The sequence below is a fragment of the Manis javanica genome, chromosome 7, assembly GCF_040802235.1.
Source record: "Manis javanica isolate MJ-LG chromosome 7, MJ_LKY, whole genome shotgun sequence".
NCBI lineage: Eukaryota > Metazoa > Chordata > Mammalia > Pholidota > Manidae > Manis > Manis javanica.
Window position 1 is genome coordinate 65,881,644 of NC_133162.1, and position 19,440 is coordinate 65,901,083.

The following is a 19,440-nucleotide window of genomic DNA, read 5'->3' on the forward strand; positions in this document are numbered from 1 at the left end:
CCCGTTCTCAACTTTACATGCAGCCGGAGTATCCCTGTGCCTTAGCTTTGTGACTCCACCTCTCCTGACCAAATCGAACAAAGCAGGCTCTCACAATCTACAGTTTCATTTAACCAACAGAGGGCTTAATTCGTAAATCAAAATCAAGTTTATTTCTGAGTTTCTTTTGAAAAAGTCTTTTTCCATCATGATATGACAGACCTGTAATATTAATAATATCTTCATATATTTGGGAAGGTGTTGCCATTCCCTGGATTTTCACCACCCTATCAATGTATCAAGGTATGCCTTCAAGAATAATTAGTATGTGATGGGGAGGTGTGTCCATGTCAGGATTTGATTTCATTTACATCACTTCCAAATGAGGTCACTATCCTCATTAACAATTAAAAGTTCTTTCTGAAATCTCTATTATATCCTATGAATAAGCAGCATAGAGGACTCAGAAAGACAAATCCACCCAGAGGAGCTCCGATCAAATACACAGTAAGGTACCGTCAAACAATGAGAAGCACCATGTCCGCCACTTGTTCTGCAGGAAGACACCAGCACAAAGTCCTTATGTGTGCCCAAGTTGTTAAGGCAAATGTCCTCATTAAAAAGTCTCTCTTGGACCCCAGTTTCAAGCTGGACCCGGTTTCAAAAGATCCAGGATGTAGCTCTTCCTGTTTTGACAGCTGATCTCAAAACGCAGCACAATTAGGAAACTGACTTAGGTTGATTACTGAGCATTTAAGTAACTGCGCTGTCAGTCTGAAGTGATCCAGCCAAAGGGCACAGCCAAGCAAATGGGCTCTTAATAAAAGAATCTTGATCCTTAAAACAGTTTAAAATACTTATTGATCTTATAACCTTGGTTAGCTTATATAGAAGATATAAACATGGGCTGGTGAGAACGTTTTTTTCCCAGTGTTTATTCCTTATCTTTTTTTTTTCTTCATTACCACAAGAACAGTAGAACAAAGGCTTTGAAGCTGGGTCTGAATCCAGATTGCAATTCATTATTTATGGTGTCAATTTTGGGTAAGTTTTTTTATTATCTCAGAATTTGAAAATGTGTTATACCAATGCTTCTTGCTAAGTGTAATGCTTTTCCTCTAAGATCACAAGACCAATCCAACTCATATTCCTGTTCTAACCATTAACATGCAGTTTTTCTCCACTGATTGTATGATATCATCTTTATTATATACTATACAATATATTTTGCATTATGTTTTGCCGTGTTATAATTGTTTTTGACCTATCTGTTCTGCTTCATAGATCTGTGATTAAGACTATGCCACATTTTTAGTTTTTAATAGCTTTCAAATCCATTGTAATATACAGTTGGGTAATTCCCATCTTGTTACCCTAGTTTGAATATTCTTACATAAATAGTCAAATAAATATTCCTAAATTGTCTTGCCTTTTTATTAGTAGTAGGACATATATTTTCAGCAAGCTTGCAAAAAAAAATCACTGGGATCTGGGATTTTGCTTAAAATTGCATTAAGTTTTTTTAATAATTCTTTAAAAACTGAAAATTTTTCTAGCAGAATGTTCTCGTTCAAAATTTGTATGTGTGGATTTTATTCACTTTGCTGTGAATAAAAATGATAGTTAAAATTGTATAAATAAGATTGTATGGTCTTAGTAAAAATGTATAGCTTCTTATACATAGGTATCTTTCATTTCTTCTTCAAGATATTCCTAGGAATTTTATGGTATTGTTGCTACCATGAATTAGACTTTATTCTACTATATATATATAACTAGATATACCCACTATCTAGCATCTATCTAACTTTACTGGCATATCGCTGCAACTGCCAACTGAAGAGCTACAAAATCACTTGTGGAGTTTTCCTCAAACTATATTCACTTCACCTTTAGGGATTCTAACACATCTTCTAAAACACAGTCCCACTCTTTCACTTACCAACTTAACATTCCCCTGTATGGCCCCGGAAGATGACTGGTTAGCCAGAGACGGGTAAGATTCCTCAAGGGAGGAACAACCTAAGACAGGCACAGTCACAGGGGGGCCATCAGGTGAGAAAATGTGGATCAACAGAGGTGAGGCTTAGAACCTCCCCCACCCTATTCTGAGAGAAATCTTCTGCATACGTGGATGTTTTATTGCCCTTGTCTAGCTTGGATTAACACATAGTCTACAGGCACACACCTGATCATCTACATTTGCTCTCTTACAATACTAAACTGTGTTTTCTACCTTTATCTTGTATCTACCTACCACTTCAGCATTTTATTAAAAATAATAATAATAAAGAGAGAAATGTGGTATCCATATATAAATCAAGTATAAAAATCAATTGAATATTCATATTTGAACTGACGGCTTATAGTTCATAATGCATGATCAAAACCAAAAGCTTCTGTGATGACTGCCCTTGTAATGTTTACCATGTGACTTATTCACTATGTAAGAATTTGTTCTCCAATGGAAGAACTTGTTCGTTATGCTTCAGAAGATTGGAGACTGATGACAATTAGGCTTGGGGTGGATTAAATGATTGTGCATTGAGCATTGACCCCCCTATACAGAATTTTATTGTGGTTAACAACCATTTGATCAATAAATATGAGAGATGCCCTCACAAAAAAAAAAAAAGTACACACTTCCAATTGTAAAATAAATAAGTAACCGGGATGTAATGTATAGGATAAGGAATATAGTCAAAATATTGTAACAACTTGGTATGGTGATAGTTGGTACCTAGAATTATCATGTATATAAATGTTGAATCACTGTGTTGTACACCTGAAACTAATGTAATACTGTGTGTCAACTACCCTTCAATAAAAAATACTTATCTAAAAAAATAAAAATAAAAAAAATAAAAAAATAAAAAAAAATAAAACACAGTCCCACCACCACTACCTCATTCATGATTATGTTATATCTCCCATCCCTCAGGATTGGTGGGGGTGAGCAATGTAAAGATGCACTGGAGTAAAACAGCTATTGGGTACAACGGGTTTTTTGTTTTTTGTTTTTTTTCATAGAATCACTTTGGGCTTTTCTTTCGCATTGTGCTTTCTAAAATAATAAGCAAGAATTTCCTTGAAGAGGACAAGAAAATTGCCTCTCTTAATTCAATCAGCAGTGACTCTAATGTGTGCAAACCCCATGCTGATGCTTCAGGAACACAGGCCTGCAGATCTGAGCTTCGTCTTTGGGCAGTCACGTTTGGGTACCGAGTGGTACTTGACAGTTGGGTTGACTGAGCTAAGCTGGAAACAAAGCCACAACAAAAATTAGAATATGTATTTTTATTAACCATATTATCAGTCTGTTCTGAATATAGGCATCATGTTAGTGAAAATATAATTGCTGAAATAAAGTCAGGAATAAACCCAAATTCTGGAAAAAACAATCAAACTTCAGTATTTCTGCACATCTGTAGTTTTTTCTATCCTCGTAAATAAAGTACACATGGAAGCCTTGGATTGACCAAGAATGTACAGATAAGTCCTTGTCTGGAAGTTGGAAGAGATAGAGGGAGGCTTTACTATCTGATCTGCTCCTTGAAGACAGCATCAATAGCTCTCTACCCAGAAACAAGGGACTTGTCTCTTCTCATTTTCATAAAGCCCACAGTGTCTACACTTAATCAGGGTTAATGCCGATTTCTAAATTGTTTGTTTGGAACCTGCAAAGTGTTTTCCTACGAAAATGATGCTTTTCATCAGAGCTTCTCAGATTTTCGAACACATCATAATCTCCTGGACAGCTTGGTAAACACAGAGTTCCATGTCCAGAGATGCTGATTCAGTATTTCTGGAGTGGGACTCAAGGAAATTGCATCTTTAATAAGCTGCCAGGGATGCTTATGTTTCTTGGCCCATTGGAGCAGCCTCTATTTTTATAATCACCAACAAACATGCTTATATACCACTACATGACGCCTCTCCTCCCCTCTGCACCTCAAGGGAGGTGGACAGAGTCCCTGATGGCGGTGTTGTTGCTAGTCAGAAGAGGCTTGGCACGGGGAGAGGATTAAGAAACACAGATCGGGTGGAGCAGGTGTGAGCAGTGCAGCTGACAGACCTAGTTTCCTGAACGACTGAGTAGGAGACCGGGAGGCGTAGGACTGGGCTCCTTTTGGCAACCACACTCATCCGATTCCATGGGAACAGGGCAGTGGGAGAACATGTCCACCAACCACAATGACTTCTAGGCAAATGGAATGGATCTAGTGGGAAAGAAAAATGGGGTTTAAGAACATTAGCTTCCTAGAGTGTCCCTGCCCCCAGTTCTTTTCAACTCATCTGATATCATCTTTTCTGACTATAGTTAAACATATAATCCAGACCTTTCCTAAAGAGGAAAGGTCACTGACAACTACAAAACTTCGAGGACAACCCTAGGCACATTACATGTATCATCACACTTACTTTTTTCCCTCATTTTACAAATGTGTAAAGAGCAAGAGTGTAGCTCCCACACCTGCCTGGGTGAGTGGTTTTGGATAAATTACTTAATCTCTCCAAGCACAGTTTTTTTCACAAGAGCAATCATTCATATTTTGCAGTATTGTGGTAAGGATTAATATATATAGGTCAAAAACAGCCCAGTGCCTGGCCCATGGACAATGCTCAATAAATGGTAGTTATATCATCATAATTATCATAATTGTCCTCATTAACAAAAAAGGAAAAAAAAAAACAGAGGAGCTTGCTAAATTTTTACATAGTAAAATTTCAAATCCAGGCACTTTTTTCCAAACTTACTGTCTCCACCCTAGCCTTGTTACCCCAAATCTGTCCAAATTCTAGTATTTTGGTGTCACTTAGTAGCTTGTTAAAAATAAAGACTCTCAGACTCCACCCAGACTAATTGAATCATAACCTTCATTTTAACAAGATTTCCCAGGTGATTTGTATGCACATTGAAATTTGAGAAGCATAGTTCTACAGCACTCATGACTTTATTTACTTGTCTGACAGAGCATTATGCTTAGTTATTAATATTGAAAATTAGCCATTTGCCCATTGGCTATTTTTAGAATATGAGTTCAACAGGAGTAAGGATTTTTATTTATTCATGACTAGATATCCACTACCTGGAAAAATCCCTGTATATAGTAAAGCTCAGTAAATACGTGTTGAGTAAATAAATTTAAAGCAAAATTTGAGGAGGGTATCTTCTAGAAATGTTTTAAATATTGAAGTGGAAGCAAGCCCTGTTCCATGGACATAACTCATTGCCCATCAAGGTCCAGGTAAAATGAGGCTCCCCATTTTATTTGCCACAAATACTGGAGGAGAGGAGGAGAGAACTGGTTATTCTTGTTACCCTTACATGTCACCTTTGTGCAGTGTAATCTGCACATAAACTCAGAAGCCCAGAGTCGTCCGCACACTGTGGTGTTCAGAATGCTCTTTTCGGAGCACTTGATTTCCATTATCAACGTCCAAAATGTCTACTGGACAAGAAGTTCTTACCATCACTTTTCAAATATAATTAATGTATCTCTAATAATTACTAGATGAATCTCTGCTTTGAAGTTTGGCTTTTCATTATCAAATGAGCCAGGTATTTTTAAGGGATTCCTTTCCATTGAGCAACCATAGTACCTATCAAAAATTTTAAAAGGAACTTCCTGCACTTTCTTACAGTTGTTTGTGCACATTTTGAACTTGCACCACTGAATTATAAGTCTCTAAATGAGTAAATCTCTATTAAAAATATTGTTGTCACCTAATACTTGGTATATTCAAAAAAATGCAAGCAACATATGTGAGTTGTGAACCAGGACAAATTTAACACTCTAAATTCAGAATCAACATGAAAAGATTACCAATTCCACTATATCCACCAATGTCTTGTGCATGGCTAGAAAAAAAATGGACCCTCAAAGATATATTCACCTCATAATCTCCAGAATTTATGAATATTCTGTGAACATCTGTGTGCAAGTATGCACACACAGGGATATGTACATGTACATATATTTATGTAATGTGACTTTCATCGACAGTAATTTAGTAAAATTATTACTTGACAGGAAATCAGTTCTAGCCTTAGCTCTGCCAGAAATCTTCACTTAATCCTAGCTTCTCAAAAGTACAAGTTTCTTTTAAATGAAGAAATATGAATACATAATCTTTAAGAATCCCATGAGCTCCAAATTCCATGATTCGATGAAGACATTTTATGAGGCACCTCAAGACAGACAGACAGAGGGAGAGAAGTGAAAGTTTAATGTAAATATAAACTGAATTTGGAAATAATCTTCTTTTCTCTTTTGAAATAAAATTCACATTCAAACAATTAATGAAAGAAAAGTGACAATTTTATTTGATTGTGTTTATTTGATATACTCAAAAAAGTAAAATGATTGTTAATGTATCATATTCACATTTCACCTCTTTCCTTACTAAATAAATTGGGCAAATTTTATGTGACATCTTATACATTCTTGCTTGTACTTAAAGCCCTTGAATCAAACAATATTTCTACCCTTAAGGAGCTCAGAATCCAGTGGGAGAGATAAACAAATGGATGTGTTACTTTCCTATTGCTGAACACCACAAACTTAGTGATTTAATACAACACAAACTTGATGTCCTACAGTTCTGGAGGTTAGAAACCAAAATGGGTTTCAGTGGGCTAAAATGAACTAGCAAGTTCTCATGTTTGTAATAGTTCCTGGGGGTGTTAAAATGGCAATTTCTTAAGAGATCCAATGTAATAGAAACAATATCCCAAAGTGAAGGTGGTAGACTCCATGCAAGACTTACACTAAAGGGAAGAGAAAGCATTTTACCTCTTAGATTCCCATACATTGCTGGTTTGTAAACTGGCCCCGTACACAGAGAGCAAGAGGCTGAAGAAGGAGGCAGGGTACTCCAGATTGGAAGGTAGCAGGTTTAATAAACAGGGAATCTATTTAAGAGGCTTGTCTTGGGTGCCCACAAGACCCATAGATCCACCTTACTCTCTCAAGGCTGTGTCCTTGGGCCAGCTTCCAGTTTAGAGGGGCAAGCAGAACACACATTCTAAGGACAGAGGAGGGGGTGAGGAGCAGCTGATTGCCGGGGTCCAACTTATGGGTCAACCGGCAGTCAAGTCCTCTCGATGACCTTCTCCAACATACTTATCAAAGATTTGAAAAGGTCAGAAATTGTGGATTTCAGAGGAGATTTTTGGAGAAACCTATTCCTGTGCTGTGAATTCCACCTCTTCCTCTCCCTGCCCATTCTTCCTCTTTCTAGGGACAGAGATACAGGTGCTTGCCCCTCAGTTCATGCCTTAGGGAAGAACTTCAATAGGGTGACTTGGAGAGCATGATGCATATCCCCTGCCCTTTGCAAAACAGCAGCCTGGTGTCTGACTCCACCTGCAAATCTGAATCTCTAGAGGTGTCCTGGATGGCTGTTGTTTAAGCTAGGAAAGAAGCGGGTTAGATGTGTGCCACAGACACTCACCAGGTGCTTGTCTTTGACCTTTACAAGAAGGACTGCCTGGAAACCAAAACCATCAGCAGAAAGAAGCTGAAGTTATCATCAGATAGAGATGTGTGTACCTCATCTGCGGAGCTATGGATTGGGTTCTCCAAAGAATCTCATGGCTAGTTTTAAATACAATCCTGTCTATAAAGCACTGATAATACAAGACAATTAGTAAGAACTTGCTCCCCTTTTTTTCCTTCTGTGTCTCAACTCAGGTGGGATTAGAAGCCAAAGTTAGAAACTGGAAGAACTGTAGAAGTACTAGGTGGAGAAAGATTGTGCCAACATATTTCGTTTTCTTAAGTGGGCTTCTGATCTGAGGCAGGTTTGACAGAAGCACAAGTAGGGAAGACGGAGAAATTTTAAATTTTAGTTTAGTTAAAATTTAAAATCTTTATTTTAAATTGAAATGTGGTTGTTCTTGGAGAATAAATATTCCTTGGAAACAAAAATGAGGTTGCTTGTTACATCTTGTTTGTTCAGTGTGATGCTTTCAAATGACCTTAGAATTCTGGGTGGGGAGGAGCTAAGGTGAGCAGTCACCTAATTCTCTTCCCTCCCTCATACTGCCTAGGTAACCTCAGGTCACTCCATCTGCCATAGCACATGTGCATTCTCAGATTCTGTCAGCCTCACCTGCCTCCCAGTGTTTGATTTGGCCCTTTATGATAATAATGAATTTGAACTTTCCTTCATACATATGATTTCTATCTATATTTAACCTCTGTAAATTGTTCACACCTGATCTTTTCCCATTTTTCAGATTGAGTACTATCTTTTATTTGTTGATTCTTAGTACTCTTTATATGTAAAGGTTGTTAAGTCTTTGACTATTATATAGGTTGCAAAGATTTTTCTAAATTCATTATTTTTGATGGTTCTTATGTACTTTAAGGAGTATAGAACTATTGAAATGTTATGTAGTTTAATCTATTAATGATTTATTATCATGATTTCTGCCTTTATTTTGAAAGCCCTTCCTCACTCAAATATTACAAAATATATACCTACATTTCTTCCTGGTTTTGTAGTGTACTTACCTCTAAATCCTTAATTCACGTGGAATTTATTCTGGTATTTGAAATGATTCAAGTATTTAAGTTTATATTGTTTCAAATATTTAGTTATTTGTCCTAATGCTATTTAGAGGATAATCCTTTACCCACAGATCTTAAATACGCCTTTATTGTGTCCTGAAGTCTTGACATTAAAAATATTTTCATATTGAAAGATTACATCATATTACTGTACATTTGCATAGCTAGAATGAACTCTGCTTGGTGGATTTTATTTGCTAATGTTTTATTTAGCACTGAAGTATCACAGTTTGTAAGTAAGCATGGTCTGTAGTTGTTTTTAACGTTTTTTGTTTTTTTAATGAGGGTTATTCCAGCCCATTGGCTGCATTTGAAAAGTCTCCTTCTTAATGCTCTACAGTAGTTTATACAATGTAAGAATTGTCTGTCCTTTAATGATTTGATAGAACTATAATCTATAACTCTAGTAAGTGGGATGCCTTTTTCACAAATTGATCTTTTACTGAATTTTAAAAGTCTTAGAAGATCTATTCAGGTTTTCTATTGCTTCTACAGTTAATGTTGATCATTTACACTTCACAATAAAGTCTTCCCTTTCATCCAGAATTGTCTGGAAAACTAATGTGCGTCATGAACCTCTAAGAGTATTACATAAAGGTTTTTTAAACTTTTTTGACCAGGAACATTTTGTTGTTGTTTAATCCTTTTGTAAGATGATTATTCTGTTACACACTATGAGAAATACTAACAAAATGTCTTAGAGCATTCCCTTAGATTTGTTTTTCAATTCTCTCTGTATGAATAATTGTATTCCCTTTCTTATTTGGAATATTGTATATTGCTTTTTCTTTCTTTATTTTATACAATTAGCTTTAATCTAGGGATTAGCTTTTCAATATGTGTGTTAATTCTCTTTTTCTATAACTTTTTTTCTTTTCTTTTCCCCCTTAATACAAAAGAAGTTTCAATCAGGAAGCCACTAAGAATTTGTTTCAGAAAACCTAAATGGCTATACTTTTAAGTATTTAAAGTGAACACAAAATGAAAGGAAGCTAGAAGAATGAGCAGGAAGAATACATTAATGGGAAATATTAAAATGTGAGAGAAGGGAGGAAACCAACACTAGCAAAAGGTAATCGATGAGATAGATTTTTCCAGATATTTTTCCAGTTTTATTGAGATACAATTGACATACATCACTGTATAAATTTCAGGTGTACAGCATAAAGGTTTGACTTACATGTATTATGAAATAATCACCACAAGGAATTTAGTTACCAACCATCATTTCATAAACACAATAAAAAGAATTGGAAAAAAGAAAAAATTTTCAATATCTTAATGAAGGGTTAATATTATTTACCTTCCATCAGCTAGTCTTATAAGTATGTTATAACATCTGAATTTCAGTTTCCTCACCTGTCAAATGGACATTATTATATCTACCAAGTAAAGTTTGGATGAAAAGTAGAGCTGTTGAGTTACCAGTCACAGTTTTCCCCAATAGCTATGGACTTTAAGTGCCCCTATAAAATTTAAAGAAGAGATATTTGGGGCTTGCAGAATCCTAAGCAATTTCACTGCATGATATGCCACAATATATGAATTTTTTAACCCATAGATAAATCTGAATCATGAAGCAAATTCTTACACAAAAATCACAAAAAGATTTTGTGATCCCTGTATTATAATGAACTATATTTAATTGATTTCAAAATACATTATTTTTACATTTTCTTATCTCCATATTCAGAATGCTCCTTGCAATTGACGTTTTACAATTATGTTTGACATTGTTTTTCTTTCCTAGGAATGCATAATATAATGCATAATGAGGTGTACATTTTACAGATGAGGACATCTTAGATTCAACAAAATACTGTAAGATCTTCAAATTTAATTTTTTCAAATTTAATGTTCTCTTTCTAGTAAAACCTACATGTCTTAGTGAAGTACTATAATCATTAGCAGAGGAAGTAAGTTTTGATTATTGTCTTGTCCAATGGCCTTGTGTGCCTCTGACTCACCTCCAGTATACTCCTGCCATTCAGGGTACCAGGCACATATCCACACAAACTCGTTCAAAAGCTTTAGAGGATTACATACACTAAAAGAGACCTTACAGCTCACAAATAGCCCAGGTCCCTACCAAGGAGCACATAAAAAATGTAAACCTCAGGGGATAGTACACCAAAGCAATGAACCGAAACAAGAGGAGTCCTATGCAGACATCAAGGTTTTAAACCTCCTTGATGAAACAGTGTCGTGTTCCTGGTTCAGACTTAAAGGCACAAATTTTATTTTAAGACATTTTTTTTTTAGAGCAGTTTGAGGTTTACAGCAAGATTGAAAGGAAGAAAGAAATTTCCCATCATAGCCTTTTACACTGCCAAGCCCCTCAGGCAGTGATACATTCATTACAATTGATGAACCTGTACTAACACATTATAATCACCCAAAGTCCATAGTTTGTATTAGGATTCACTCTTGGTGTTGTATCTTCTATGGGGTGAGACAAAATACAATGACATGTATCCAACAGCATCGTATAAAACAGAGTACTTTCATTGCCCTAAAAATCCTATGAAGGTACAGATTTTAAAATGTTCAGACAGGGACCCAGCTCCACTCCACTCTAATTGTTGCATTCCGTTTAAGATCTCCCTAACACCAAGAACACAAGCTGTTGGGTAAATACACTGGCCACCAGGATCAGCCTACAGCATAAGGCAAGCAGGGGTTACTCTGTTCTTTTCCTTGCTCCACCTTAATACACTGGAGATGTTAGAAATCTTGATGAAAGTGGAAAAAGGAAGTGTTCCTTGAAGAGCACCTACATGTCCTTCGTGATAAACCAAGGAAGGGGGTCCCACCCCCTCTGCAAACCTCTAAAGCCACTGCTAAAATAGGGGAAGAGAAAGCACCTTTGTCCTGTTATTTTGGGATCTAGGGCTTGGGAAACAAGTTTAAAGAAGACCACAAAAGTACAAATATTAATGCAAAAGTAAATATGTAAAGAGAGATGGAATTCTGTTCAGTGAGTCAAATAATAGATGAACAGAAAAATGAAAGATTGACAGAGATCTTTATAACAGCACAACTAGCAAACTAAATAGGTGGAGAAATGGGTACTTTAGGCACTATTGATAGGAGTACATAGCCTATTCTAGAATAATCAGGGGCAGCATATGATAAAATTGAGCAACTGCATGACCTATGACTGAAAGATCTCAGTCCTAGAACTATGTCCTCACACAATGCCATAATAGGAAGTGCCAATGCTGTTGTTTGTAACAGTGAGAAATTTGAAGAAATTATCTGTCTCTGAGGGGAAAAGTGAATATTGTGGAATTCTATGGGACAATAAGAAAAAAACGAAGTGCATATACATACTGGAACATGCTGTATTCTCTTAAGCAGGGCTGACTTGATGGTTGTGGGAGGTGGGCGACAAACAGCACTGGGTTCTGTGCTGAAAAGGGCCTCATACTTTACTACTCGGCTGTCATCATCTTGAAATTCTTACTCACTTTTAAACAAAGGGCCCTGCATGTTCATTTTGTGCTGGCTATCACTTATTATGCAGTCAGTCCTGTTCACAAGAATAGTGTAGAGTAATAAAAGTAGGAAATAGAATGATTTATTATGATACCATATGAAAAGGCTATTTAATATACTTTGCAGTATTACAATGATGTTTTAGGATAAAATGGAGATTATGTGGGACTGGAAATTAGAGACAAAAGTTTAAATAAGAATAAACAAAGTACTATAAAAGTCTTCAAACTGCAATGATTTGGATTTCCTTTGGGTGAAGGATACACTACAAAAAGCTTTGGTGAAGAAGTTCACTATCAACTATGCAATACTGGAAAACTGTTCTTGTCCATTTCTTTTGCCCAAAAATGCCTGATTTTCTAGCACAGACTGGATTTCAGTTGTTTATAAACTGCCAACACACAATCTATCTTTCCAATTGGTTTTATTTTTCTTTTGGAGACTCAAAGTGGCATGCTAATAGAATATATTACTTTGTAAGTGGAACTACCTGTTAAAAAGATGGTAATAAAGTAAAGTAAATAAATCTATAAGAATATTAAATTAAACTGCTGAAACTGGTGCCAGGCCCCTGTATCTGGGGAGGTCTCTCTCCATGCACTAGCTGAAACCTCAATGGACAGAGTAGGGTTCTTGACTCTGATCACTCTGATGGAGAAAGAAATTCATGAACAGGTCAGATGAGTGTAGGTAAAGAAGGAATTCATTAAAGCGAGAGTTGGAATGGCAGCAGTGATGGAGGAAGCAGAGAGCAAGGAAGGACAGAGGGAGGAAAGGGAAGTTCATTGAACTCCCACTCAGCATAAGGCAGATCCCTCGCCAACTCCTGAAGCCAGGGTCACCTGGCACCCAGTGTCTGCTTCAATCTGCGTGTCATGGGAACTAAGCCCCTATCACCCCAGGATTTGGGGGAGCCACAGAGCACTGGATGGAGTGAGATTATGTTCTGAGAACTTCCCCAAAGCAAAGAAAGAAGATTTTCAGGCAGGCTACTAAAGAGCATGATTGTACCGCTGTGGGCCCATCTGGGTCACCCAGGTGGCAGGAACTTGCAAGCCCAAAGCAGAGATCTCTTCCCTACTTGCCTGAAGTATAAGTGAGAAAATGTGCTTAAGTCTAGAAAACTGAATGCTATCTCCGATAAGAGATATTATGTCATTTTCCACAGTCAGTCCTCTAGATATTCTGTTAAGATAAACTTAACACAAGGGATTTATTGATACTGTTCTTCTCCAAGATAATGGTTACCTGCAAGCAGTAGAAATATATTGTTTAGAACTGATTGCATTGACTTAAGATAAGCTGATCACCATAAAATGTTAGGAATCTTGCCTCCTAAGTCCCTGGTTTTTAAAATGGAATCTTAGCCTTAAGATGGAGTCCCTCCTATTTTTACTATACTATTTATATCTCATCACTTTTCATCATAGGCAGGAAAAATTTATCATGATGCTTGTCCCATGTCCCTGCTCTACCTCAAAACTATTATAGTAACAGAAGCAAAACCAATTCCAACTTTAATATTAAATCAAATGAATCAAACTGAGACAATCTAAAAAAATTGAAGGTATTTAAATCAACCTCATGCCACTAAGTCCTGGCTGCCTTACTAAAACACAAATTCTGATACAAATATGTTTAACAGCTATCTTCAATGATCTGAGTGGATGTAGATTAAACCAATAATGAAAATTCAGGAACTAATTCAGGATATACTCTTTCTCCTCTTCAGATGACTTTAAAGCACATAAAATATTAGTTTAGGGATCATTTTAGAAGTTTAGTTGGTTTAATTTAGTCAAATTCGATCTGTACCTTTTAATTATAAAAACAGAAAATAAGAATCTATGCAATTCTAAAATTCCTTACGGATTACCTAACACCAAAACTCCACCAGTGCAGATCCAGGAGCTGCTTATGTAGTAGGAAAGAGATTGGTTAGGGAGAAGGAAAAAGCCTGTTTTTTACCTTTAGTTGGCTGAAGATCTTGAATGAGATGTTGTGTTTCTAGACTTCAGTTGAAAGAAATGGATACATTTTGTGAAATTCCTTCCAGTTCTGATATCCAGTTTACATAACAAGGTAGAGGAAATTTAGGAAAGACAAAGCAGTAATTTAGAATGAACAACATTACAGATGTTGCAGCTAGATGATGCAGAAGGATTAAGCATTTTATAGAGATGTTTATATGACTGGGTCATCGCATCCATCCTTGGGTGAAAATTATTTTAGGAATGAAGAGTCAATATTTGGCTGAGAAGCTTCTGGTCTTTCTAACTCTTGAGGCACAGAACTCTGGGACTGGATTAGCAGGAGCAAGGATTTTAGTCCATTAACACTCTTCTCATCACTGGTTAAAAATTCACCTAACAAGTTTGCCTGGGTGGCATCTTTTGTATTTGAAGCTAGGATTAATCTGTCTTCAGTTGAGAAATTTCTGGTTGCAACATCTTCTGGGGTTTTGAACAGAGTATATTCCACTGACAGCTGATTTTAGAAAGAATCGATTTGAAGTTCCCAAGACTTGAAGACAGACTGCCAGAGACCTCAGAGATTGGTAATGACTACTGATGTGTTTGCAGATCACCTGGCTCATGGTATGTCAATGAGACATGGGAAATGTTTGGAGGTACAGAGCTCTCTATATGCTGGTGAGGAACATTGTGTTTTGATTCTGTGAAGTGAAGCAACAGAGTGCAAGTATAATGTGGCCACTACAGACGGAGAAGATAAATTGCAGAGTTTCCCAGGCATGCTGCAATGTTTTCCCTTTCAGAAAGCATTAGCATTTAGCAAGCAGGCATTACTATATTTGAATCTCAATAAGAGGAGTTATAAATCTATACCTGGGAAAGGCAAGTGACAGATTTTATGGATTTAAGAGACCTTTCTTTTGGATTGTGCATCTAATGGCTTGGGAAATAATGTTTGAATGTTTTAAAAATTCTAGCATTTTCAGAAGAGCACCTTGTGCTCTTATTCAAATGACTTAGAGCAGGAATATTACTTCTTATGAGCAGGGTTATCTGCAGGGAAACATGGGCCAAGCAGTGAGCAGGAATCACTGTACTGCCATTCCTGCATATGGAAATTTTACGCATTCTCCTAATAGTTTGTACGGGACATGACATTCTCTGTTTCTGCTGCTTTGTAATGAAAAGCCTTACTGGGTGAGGAGTGGTAGAGTGGTTCATATTAATGTAGATTCTACATAGAGTAACATGTTTCTCTAACCCTCGTAACTGGAGACCTACATTCAAGGCTGGGGAGATGAGGGTGAGCCAGTCTGAGGGACTAACATCCCCCTAGACATTGAGAGACGTAATGATCGCCATTTAATTCTGTTTGTCAAAGCCAAATGATATGTAGCCAAATTCTACGTATCAGAGTCAAATACTATTTTTTTTGTTCTTACAATGTACTTTATTTTCTGTTTCCAGAAATAGGAGAGTTGTTACCAGACTCTCTTTATGTTTAAAAGACGAAATCATTTCAAATATATGATCCCTTTGGCATGCTTAAGGCTTCAGACTGGAAATATGGTAGTGGGAACTGAATTTGGGGATAGGAATATGGTATTAAAGGAGTCATTTTACTGTAATTTGCTTTAATGTTCCTTCACCAGCCTCCTTTACTTGGTAAAAGAAACTGAAGAACAAATTATATCCTCCACATCTCCTCCTTTGTTTTTTATTTTATATTTAAAACTTTGAAACAGTACTCTTTCAGAGTGCAAGTTCTTCAATCTTAATATTGTAGAAGAGTCATGAAAATATATGACCCTCTAGTTGTTTGCTATTTTTCATTTCTCTGTTGGGCATTTTATTCCCCAGTAACCCTGAAACTAATCTCTTTTCTGCATCAGGGCTTGGAGCACAGAGCTATTGGCCTCTCAGTTCTATTTGAAGATCCTATCAAAACTGAGTTCTTCCTTTGATACATGTACAAAATCTTCAATTCTGAAATTTGTAGGCCTGGATATCCTGTTGTGTAATGATTTCCTTCCATTCACTTATTAGTAAACTCGTCACTCTTCTCCCATTCCAAACACCTTTCAGTCTATTGGTGGAGCAATTGGAGAAGGCCAATTTAAATCTGATTCAGATTAACTTTGCTACAAACAGCTGTGTAACCTTGTGAGTCACTCTTCTTTCCAAAGAGATAAGAATATCAGCTTTGTGAAGGATGCTGAGGTAAGAGGAAAACAATTTAAATTTTTGTAAACACTTCAGATTAAACAGGTCAGATAAAAGGAAAATGTGGCAGATGCCAAAACATTTCAATTAACAAGCAACAGTCTTCTGGCAAACTCAGTTGTTTGTATCACTGCTGAAGATCCAGTAATAAACAAAAATTGCAGGGGTGAGGGTGAGGAGGGAGTGGTGGGGGACTGATGAAATGGTTATTACCAGGTGGAAATACCAAAGCTTGTGGATTTTGCTCAGTAAGAAGACTTTAGTGCCTTTACTCAGAGGTCTTGTGTTTAATTTGCACCTAATTATTTCTAAGTATAAATGTATTTTTATTAAAAGACAAATTCAAGCTAATATATTTTTATTAAAAGACAAATTCAAACTAATAGTCATTGAAGAAATACATATAACCAATAAGTAAAAAAGGAAACATTTTAATTTTAAGTAACCATGTACAACTATTATCATTTTGGAACAATCCTTCCAGCATTTTTGAAGATAACACTTTTTGTTTTATTTACTTGAGATATTTTAAAAACAAAATTGTACTTTTATATGTAAGCTGCTTAAAAATTGTTTTTGTGTCTATAGCCCTGAACAGATTTTGCAGAACTCCATACTTACAAATATTTAGGCTAACATATAAAATTTATTTATCATAATTTTAAATAGTTGCAAGGGATATACTTTAAGACACATTGTAAATATTGATAGTTCTAAATTAAATTATTACATAATTTAAAAAACATATCCAATAACATAGTGATTTAACACCTAATATCCATTGGAAAAAAAATCTCATATTCAATGGATTGAAATTTTATATCATTTTGTCTTTGAATTCATATTTCCAATCCACCCACTTTTTTCTATAGGGATTTTATATATTTCCATAAATTTCTATTCAAACACAATATATTTCTTTGTTTAAAAAAGTCTTTTGTTGATCAGTTGATCCTTCTCTGCAACTAAAAAATATACATTGAAATTTGAATTGTGACCATAAGATTGCATTTTCTTTAATTTTTTAATGATTTGTCATGATTTTTACTAGTATACAATTGATCAAAGGATAATAAATGTTAGAAGTGTAATGAGTAAATATTAAGCATTAAAATCAAATTCTATTAGTAATGAATCTCTTAAAGACATGAATGGACCTTTTCCTTTTCATTCAGACACCCACCTCTAAATCTTATTCATTGACAGATGAGACAAAATTCAGCAGCAGTTCTTTTCCATTTATTCAACAGACGTAAGTGTTGAAAAAACATGTTTACATGTCATTCAAGTCTTTGAACTCCCTCTGAAGCTATGTGTCAAAAATAACATAGAAGTGCATCCACAAAAATGATTTTTAATGATCTACCTCCTATAACTTAAGTAAATCCTTTTTCATTTTTTGAAAGCAAAGAATTAGAAACAAACTAATAATTTTTGTTACTTTACTAGCAATGCCTTTCTCAAAACCAATGTCAATATTGTCAAGTGTTCCTTTGTTAGGGGTCTCAGACTTTTTTACAGCCTGTGACAGTTCACTATAGTAAAATCCCAGAGGAGACAGGCCCCTCCTTTATAGAGTTGAAAAAGGAGAACCTAATCTAAGCTAAAAATTCTCAGGCCTTATTAATTTTAGGAAAGAGTATATATGAAAGACAAAGATCTAGAATTTGCTTTTTAAAACACTGTTTATGTGCCTATGCATTTCTTGGAATGTCATTACATACCCTAGTTTGAAGACTATACTAGGGTATACTGGTTTATACAACTCTTCCTCCCAATAACAGTTTTTCCCCATTTAATATAATAAGTATGTCTTCATATTAGTATATAGTCTTCACAAACAATTTAAGGACTTTATCTACAATATTTAATTACCTAACATATTTAATAGTTTAAATATCACTTCATAATTGAAATTTTTTAAAATTTTTATTTATTGCAAATAGTAAGCATGTAAGCAATAGTATACAAAAAGATCCCACCTCCTTCAAATTAAGAATGTGTCTTGTTAACAAAATAGCAGTAGACTCATGGACATTGAGAAGTGACTAGTGGTTACCAAAGGGGACAGGTTGAGGAGGGTTGAGAGGGAGGGAGAAGGGGATTAAGGGGCACAATAATTCAAAATCACAATATAGGTTTGTCATGATAGTACAGCACGGAGAATACAGTTAAAGACCCTATAACATCTTACTATGTTGATGGACAGTGACTGCATTGAAGGGGTTGAGGATTTGATAATATGGGTGAATGTTGAACCACTATGTTGTGTATGTGAAATCATCACAGGGTTGTATATCAATGATATTTTAATTAAAAAAAAAGAATGTATCCTCTTAGCGTAAGTTCATTGAATGGAACTTCTGGGACCTAAGATATGGATGTTCTTAAAAACTCCTAGTAAAAATAGCAATACTGTTTACCAAATGCTGCAGTAATTTATGCCAGCACCAATAGTCATTAGAACACCTACTTTGCAGTGCAATTTCCAGTTTCTTTTTGAGTTATATTCAGTAAAAGACACAAATCTTAAGTGCACACTTTTATGAGTCTTGACATCATCTCACAAGATCAGTATTGCTATCACCCTAAAAGTTTCCTTTTACACCTTTCTGGTCAACTCATCTCCAATAACAAACTCTGTTGTGATTTCTGTTCCAATAGATTTGTTGTATCTGTTCTTCATCTTCATAGAAGTGGAATTATACAATAAGCAGTCCTTTGTGTCTGACTTCTTTGGCTCAGCATAACGTTTGTGAGATTTGTCCATATTTTCCTATGTGTCAGTGTGTTCCATAAATGTAACACAATTATGTATCCCTTCTACTACTAATGGACATTTGGGTTATTTCCAGGAATTTGCTATTGTAAATAAAGCTTCAATGAACAATCTCACAAACAAGTTCTTATATAGACCTATACTTTATTTTGGGAAACAACCTAAAAATGGAAATGCAGTCTCACAAAGTTTTAAGAAACTGTCAGAGTTTTTGATAGTTGTATTATTATAAACTCATATTAGCAACATATGAGAGATCCAGTTGCTTCTCATCCTCTCCAACATTTGATGGTATTGATCTTTTTAATGTTAGCCTACCTAGTGAGCATATAGTAGTAACTCCTGAGAGTTCTAATTTTCATGTTTCTGATAACAATATTGAGCATCTATCTTTTCATGAGTTTATTGG

General features: G+C 35.6%; 1 protein-coding gene across 1 annotated transcript in view; it reads left to right on the forward strand.

Moving 5' to 3' along the window:
• The first annotated feature begins 289 nt into the window (after window positions 1-289).
• The window catches only part of LIPK (lipase family member K), a 75,214-nt gene continuing 56,063 nt past the window's right edge, over window positions 290-19,440 (forward strand). Inside the window, 1 exon segment of the mRNA XM_073241082.1 lies at window positions 290-1,023. Within this exon segment, the coding sequence (XP_073097183.1) occupies window positions 1,008-1,023 (16 nt within the window). The 5' untranslated portion in view covers window positions 290-1,007.